Below are 7,500 nucleotides of genomic sequence, written 5' to 3' on the forward strand. Positions count from 1 at the left end.
GGGACACACAGAGAGCCCCGCAGCGGTGGGACCAGTGTAGGACAGCTGGGACAGACGGGTCGTCTGGGTCTCGCTACCGATGGGGCGACCGCGGGCTGGAGCTGCAGAGCGGGGGGGCTTGGGGCCCCCCCCCTGACTGTCCGTGCCCGGGTCTAGAGGCGAGCCTGCAAAGGCTGGAGGAACCCTTCGCCGAAGCGCCGGTGCAAGAGCATCCGGGGCCGGCGGGGGCCCTCCATGGCAGGCCACGAGTGCTGTTCGGTCAGGAAAGTGTGTGTAAATGTGCTTGGGGAGCCATCCACCAGAGCTCCAGACCTCCGAGCGGGACACCTAGGCGGGGTCAGCCCGCTGTCGGTGCTCCGTCTTCGGCCTGGGTCCAGGGAGACTCCGCGCTTTTATTCCAGCTTCCACGGGGCTCCACGGAGCTCCGCGCCAACCGGAGCAGCCACCAGGCCCATCAGATGGACCGTGGAGACTCACCGGCCGAACGGGAAGCCACAGCGTGAAAGCCCCGCTTCTCCAGGACAAAGTGCAACTTTTTGCCGAAAAAGCGCTAAAAACGGCCGAAAATGGGGGAAAAGAGGGCTGAGACCCGCTTGGATGGCCTCCCGAGACTTCAAGGATCATGAAAATATGTCTAAGTGTTGAAACACTTAGTCATTTTTCCGCCCAGACCCTCTTTTCCAACTCTCTCCTGATATCGTTCCGGCAGTGATTTTCTTTATAAGGGCCCGAAAAGCGTTTTGACTTTCACTCCCAGAACGCCCCCCCCGTCGTGGGGGCAGTACTGCTTTTTTTAAAACCCCGTATCTCCCTCATTTTTAAAGATAGAACCATGCGGTCTTCACCGGGCTGCTCTTCGGGCTCCGGAGATTCGAACCATATCCGGTTTTCCCGGATAAAACGCATTTTTGACCGATTTTTGGAGCTCATTTCCCGGTAAACTTCTTTCGCTTCTACCGCCGGCTGGGAAGGTCCTAGAGACGATCCGAGACCACCACCGTGTTCCCCGCGGTCCAAGCTTTCAGCCAATATATGGTTTGCCTGGGTGCAGTGCGTTTTTAAGGATCGAACCGGAGCTCCGGAGGTCCAGACCGGGGATCCGCGGCAGAGCTATCCGGGAGGGCCGCGCTAGCAGGCGGACGAAATCTGCAGCTGCTCACCGCCGAGTCTCCCCCTCTGGAAGTCCGGTTTTCGGACCTCCACCCAGGCTTCCGGGACCGACACCCTCGTGACCGGGGCCGTCTCAGGAGCTCGATGATCCGGGTCTCGGGTCGGTGGGACCCCGGGAACCGGACCGGAGGTCCGGTTGGGCCCAAAACGGTTAAAAATTCGTATAAATTCGGGGGAACGTCCTAGCGGAAATCGGAGACCACCAGAACCATCCGCGGACCGGCCCGGATCCGACGGTGTGCGGCTCGCCCGGGTTCCGGTCCGTTTGGACCGACTTATCGCGGGGCAAAGCCGGCCCGGTTTGACGCTAATCCTTTGGAGACCCGTAGAAGCTCGAGGGAAGGTCCTAGAGACGATCCGAGACCACCTCCGTGTTCAGGAGGCTCGGAGCTTTAAAACGGTATATGACATGCACGTATGGGGGGCCCCGATCTCCCAGGAGAGCCGGAAATGTCGTTTTCAGCCATCCGGAAAAGGGCCCTCCATAGGGAATGAATGGGAGACCACCCGACCTTTGAACCGGGGCTGCAGCCGCAAACGGGGTCCGATCTCCGCGTGCTTCGGCACCCTTGGAGGGTACGTCGGGGGCTATGGCCAAACCGAGTTTGAGACCCCTGGCTCTTATGGTTGGGTCTCCAGGGGGTCTCAAATCTGGGGCCCCCCAGGGCCTGGATCTCGGCCTCGGGGGGCGGGGGGCCCGGACCAACGGTGGCACACGGTCGTGGGGGTTGCCCCCAACCGACCCACCGAGTTTCAGCCCTCTGGGACACCGTTAAGGGGGTCTCCCGCGGGGGTCTTTGCCTCCGTCCCATAACCCACCTTACCTTTGGAGACCCGTAGAAGGTCGGGGGAAGGTCCTAGAGGCGATCCGAGACCACCTCCGTGTTCAGGAGGCTCGGAGCTTTAAAACGGTATATGACATGCACGTATGGGGGGCCCCGATCTCCCAGGAGAGCCGGAAATGTCGTTTTCAGCCATCCGGAAAAGGGCCCTCCATAGGGAATGAATGGGAGACCACCCGACACTTCGGGCGGGCCTGGAGCCGCAAACTTGGTCCGATCTCCGCGTGCTTTGGAACCCTTGGAGGGTACGTCGGGGGCTATGGCCAAACCGAGTTTGAGACCCCTGGCTCTTATGGTTGGGTCTCCAGGGGGTCTCAAAGTCCGGGGGCCCCCCAGGGCCGGGATCCAGGCCCTGGGGGGCGGGGGGCCCGGACCAACGGTGGCACACGGTCCGGGGGAAGGCCCCGGACCGACCCACCGAGTTTCAGCCCTCTGGGACCCCGTTAAGGGGGTCTCCCGCGGGGGTCTTTTCCTCCGTCCCATAACCCACCTTATAGCGAATGGCAAATGTCCGCGGTTGCCGCTGCCCTGCCTCCATTCACGCTGCCAGGGCGGGCGTCAGCGCTGCCCTGCCTCCATTCACGCTGCCAGGGCGGGCGTGAGCGCTGCCCTGCCTCCATTCACGCTGCCAGGGCGTGCGTCAGCGCTGCCCTGCCTCCATTCACGCTGCCAGGGCGGGCGTGAGCGCTGCCCTGCCTCCATTCACGCTGCCAGGGCGGGCGTGAGCGCTGCCCTGCCTCCATTCACGCTGCCAGGGCGGGCGTGAGCGCTGCCCTGCCTCCATTCACGCTGCCAGGGCGGGCGTGAGCGCTGCCCTGCCTCCATTCACGCTGCCAGGGCGTGCGTCAGTGCTGCCCTGCCTCCACTCACGCTGACCTGGCAACCCTGAGCGCTGCCCTGGCAGCGTCAGCGCTGCCCTGCCTCCGCTCACGCTGACCTGGCAACCGTGAGCGCTGCCCTGGCAGCGTCAGCGCTGCCCCGCCTCCGCTCACGCTGCTGATTAGCCGGAGGGCAGCGGCTGCGCGCTGCCTTACAGCTGGAAGCAATCAGCCCCGCCGTTCCCCTGCAGGTAATTGGCCTCAATAGGCGGCACCTGCTCATTCCAGCTGCAGCAGCCGGACAGAGACGCTTCTACTCCACGTTTTGAGCACCGGGGAAGCCTCCAGATGCCACACCAAGGACCCTACAGACGTTGTCCAATCTGCTGCAGTAAGTTTGCTCAGCTGCCGAAGCATTTAGAAAGGGTTCACCACGTTTTGAACAAGGAGGAGCGGAAAATCCTCCTGGCGTTTGCCCACGGACGGGTTAACGTCCGGGGGCTGGATTGTCCCGTCCGGGGGTGCAGCTACAGAGGTCCGAGAGTGGACCGCCACCTCTACGCGGGTCACAAGGAGCTGGACATCGGGGCCGTGAGGGACCACCTCCGCCTTCTGCACTGGAGGGCCACCCTCCGCGCTCTGGCCGAGCTGAGGTCCACGGAGCCCACGCCGCAGCTGGCATCCGAGCTGGACGTCTCGGAGCGGCAGCCACCGGCCCCAGAATCGCCGGGGGAGGACGGAGATGTCTCCTCTTCTCCGGGGACCGCCCTGGAGCCTCTTTCCGGTAGGGATTCTCCGCCTCGCTCCCACAGACCTGGTTCTCTGCCCGCCTCGCCGCCCCCTGGTTCCAACGTCTCTTCTCCTCCTCCTCCTGGTTCCACGGCCAGCCCTCCTCCTCCTCCTCCTGGTGGTCCTGGTGGTCCTGATTCCGACCCCGGCTCTCCCCCTCCTGGTCCTGCTTCCAACGCTGGCTCTCCTGCCCCTGCCGGGACGCGGCCAGAGGCGGAGACGAGCGACTCTGACCCTCCGGCCGGCTCCAGCAGCACCAGGGCGGTCCGAGGGCTTGCCCTGCTCCCCTTCGCCCCGCTAGTGTTCCCCGCTGCCGTGGAGAGCTACTTGGAGGAGTACCACACGCACCTCCGTGGGGCCCTGCCCACCCCGCAGCACCGCATGAACGCGCGCTCCAAGCTGGGCCGGATCCGGAGCCTTCTCTCCTTCGTGGCCCGGGGGAAACCTCTCAACGCCACCTGGGCGTTCATGCATGACCTGGAGAAGATCCACGCCTTCCCACAAGCCCTGAAGGACAGGGGGAGAGCCATAACAACAGTCAAGGTCTACCTGGTGAACTTCTCGCAGTTCATGGACTACTTCTCCGAGACCCCGCCGAGGGGCTGCAGGCTGACCAAGAGACAGATCAGGGGGGTGAGCAGGGCGGTCAGAGCGGACCTCCAGCAGATCGTGACCGAGGTAACCCTCCACCAGATCTCCGTGAAGCGCTCCAAGGCCAAGAGGTCCATCGGCAGGAAGCAGCTGCGGAGGTGCAAGAGCCTGGCCACGGCCACCATCCCTGTGCTCCTCGGGAAGCTGGAGGCGGCACCCTCGAACGTCCAGCTCCGCCACAGGCTCTACGGCTACCTGGCCTGCTACCTGTCTGCTGTCTACGGCCACCGGCCTGGGGTGCTGACCAACATGACGGTGGGGGAGCTCCAGGAGGCGATGGAGGATGCTGAGGAAGGCTCTCCAGGCTTTGTGATCAATGTAAGTGGATCTACGAGAACCAGGGGCATGGAGCTGCAGGCAGAGAACCAGGCGCACTGAGCTCCATGCTCCTGGAGCTCATCTCATCTCATCCCTTCTCAGGTGAGGAACCACAAGACCAACAGGGCCTTCGGGGCGGCCCAGCTGTTCCTGACCCACGCCGAGTTCAGCTGGTTCGTCCGGTGGCTCTCCGTCCGGAGCACGCTGAACCCACCGTGCCGGTTCCTCCTCTTCAGCAGCAAACAGAAGCGGATTGCCAAGCTGACGCGGTTCTCCCAGTGTGCCTGGACGGAGATGGGGCTTCCAGGCCGGCCCACCATGACTGATTTCCGCAGCGCAGTGGCCACACACGTGGGTAGCACATTTCTCCGGTCGGAGGGGGGGGGGGGAAGAAAAGACCACCAGGTTTTTTAATACATTTTTATTCTGTTTTTCAGGCAAGGGATGCACACAGCAGCGAGGTCAGAGGAGAGCTTGCCCGGGTCATGTGCCACGACACCAGGACCGCGGACAGGTTCTACGCCAACCAGCTCACGGCGGAACAACTGGCGGACATCCGGAGCAAGTTTGACCGGGCCACAGCGCCACAATCTTCCTCTCCAGGCTCCGGGGAAGCCAGCCCACCACTCCCCCCCCGGCAAGGTGACTCCTCTTCGGACCTGGCCTCCTCCACCACCCCTGGGGACTCGGAGAGAGAGACGGAGGAAAACAATTAAAAATGTTCAATAAAGATGTTAAATGTGAAACAACCGCATCTCTTTAATTACCTGGGCTGGGGAGGGAGGGTAGGTTGGGGTAGCTCCAGGCCCTGACCTCCAGGAAGAGAACCAGGCATGGAGCTGCAGGCCCTGACCTCCAGGCAGAGAACCAGGCCTGGAGCTGCAGGCACTGACCTCCAGGCAGAGAACCAGGCCTGGAGCTGCAGGCCCTGACCTCCAGGCAGAGAACCAGGCCTGGAGCTGCAGGCACTGACCTCCAGGCAGAGAACCAGGCCTGGAGCTAAAGGCCCTGACCTCCAGGCAGAGAACCAGGCCTGGAGCTAAAGGCCCTGACCTCCAGGCAGAGAACCAGGCCTGGAGCTAAAGGCCCTGACCTCCAGGCAGAGAACCAGGCATGGAGCTAAAGGCCTTGACCTCCAGGAAGAGAACCAGGCCTGGAGCTAAAGGCCTTGACCTCCAGGCAGAGAACCAGGCCTGGAGCTAAAGGCCCTGACCTCCAGGCAGAGAACCAGGCCTGGAGCTAAAGGCCCTGACCTCCAGGCAGAGAACCAGGCCTGGAGCTGCAGGCCTTGACCTCCAGGCAGAGAACCAGGCCTGGAGCTAAAGGCCCTGACCTCCAGGCAGAGAACCAGGCCTGGAGCTGCAGGCCTTGACCTCCAGGCAGAGAACCAGGCCTGGAGCTAAAGGCCCTGACCTCCAGGCAGAGAACCAGGCCTGGAGCTAAAGGCCCTGACCTCCAGGCAGAGAACCAGGCCTGGAGCTAAAGGCCCTGACCTCCAGGCAGAGAACCAGGCCTGGAGCTAAAGGCCCTGACCTCCAGGCAGAGAACCAGGCCTGGAGCTAAAGGCCCTGACCTCCAGGCAGAGAACCAGGCCTGGAGCTAAAGGCCCTGACCTCCAGGCAGAGAACCAGGCCTGGAGCTAAAGGCCCTGACCTCCAGGCAGAGAACCAGGCATGGAGCTAAAGGCCTTGACCTCCAGGAAGAGAACCAGGCCTGGAGCTAAAGGCCCTGACCTCCAGGCAGAGAACCAGGCCTGGAGCTAAAGGCCTTGACCTCCAGGCAGAGAACCAGGCCTGGAGCTAAAGGCCTTGACCTCCAGGCAGAGAACCAGGCCTGGAGCTAAAGGCCCTGACCTCCAGGCAGAGAACCAGGCCTGGAGCTGCAGGCCCTGACCTCCAGGAAGAGAACCAGGCCTGGAGCTAAAGGCCTTGACCTCCAGGAAGAGAACCAGGCCTGGAGCTGCAGGCCCTGACCTCCAGGCAGAGAACCAGGCATGGAGCTAAAGGCCTTGACCTCCAGGAAGAGAACCAGGCCTGGAGCTAAAGGCATCTCTTTAATCACCTGGAGGGGGGGAAGGGTTGGCTTGGCTCCGTTGAATCAAATATGATCCCAGCAGTTCTTGAATAACCAGATCTCACCCAGCTACCGCATCACATGTGTTGCTCATTTCCAGATCTCACCCTCAGGTAGAGCTCCAGGCCCGCACACACATGCAGGGGACAGGGCATGGAGCTCCAGGACCGCACACACATGCAGGGGACAGGCCATGGAGCTCCAGGACCGCACACACATGCCTTCCACCTCCACCACCACCCTAGTCCCCTCCATCTTGCAGCTGATAACCTCCAGCTCTAACGACGCCTCCACTTTTTCCACCGGCATCACAGCTCCAGGACCGCACACACATGCCTTCCACCTCCACCACCACCCTAGTCCCCTCCATCTTGCAGCTGATCACCTCCAGCTCCAACGCCGCCTCCACGTCAGGGACAGGGGCAGGTCGGCCTCGGAAGGCCGACCGGCCCCCTCTCAGCTCCGGAGGGACTTAGAGCCGGGAGGGGAGAGAGAGGGGGCTGCGGTCTGCCCCGCACCGCAGCGGGGCAGGCCACGGCCGGCCTCAGAAGGCCGACCTGCCCCCCTCTCAGCTCCGGAGGGACTTAGAGCCGGGAGGGGAGAGAGAGGGGGCTGCGGTCTGCCCCGCACCGCAGCGGGGCAGGCCACGGCCGGCCTCAGAAGGCCGACCTGCCCCCCTCTCAGCTCCGGAGGGACTTAGAGCCGGGAGGGGAGAGAGAGGGGGCTGCGGTCTGCCCCGCACCGCAGCGGGGCAGGCCACGGCCGGCCTCAGAAGGCCGACCTGCCCCCCTCTCAGCTCCGGAGGGACTTAGAGCCGGGAGGGGAGAGAGAGGGGGCTG

The 7,500-nt window shown here is 63.3% G+C and overlaps 1 protein-coding gene across 1 annotated transcript; it reads left to right on the top strand.

Annotated features, from left to right (window-relative positions):
- The first annotated feature begins 1,665 nt into the window (after positions 1 to 1,665).
- On the top strand, positions 1,666 to 5,337 carry LOC148152726 (uncharacterized). Its single transcript, XM_088002822.1, has 4 exons — positions 1,666 to 1,746; positions 3,119 to 4,588; positions 4,691 to 4,939; positions 5,026 to 5,337. Exons 1-4 carry the CDS (start codon positions 1,666 to 1,668, stop codon positions 5,302 to 5,304), a joined length of 2,079 nt encoding a protein of 692 aa, XP_087858948.1. The 3' UTR covers positions 5,305 to 5,337.
- The last annotated feature ends 2,163 nt before the right edge of the window (positions 5,338 to 7,500 follow it).

The sequence above is a fragment of the Poecilia mexicana genome, unplaced genomic scaffold (assembly GCF_051168715.1).
Source record: "Poecilia mexicana isolate PSO_F unplaced genomic scaffold, ASM5116871v1 scaffold_22, whole genome shotgun sequence".
In the NCBI taxonomy this organism is placed as follows: Eukaryota; Metazoa; Chordata; class Actinopteri; order Cyprinodontiformes; family Poeciliidae; genus Poecilia; species Poecilia mexicana.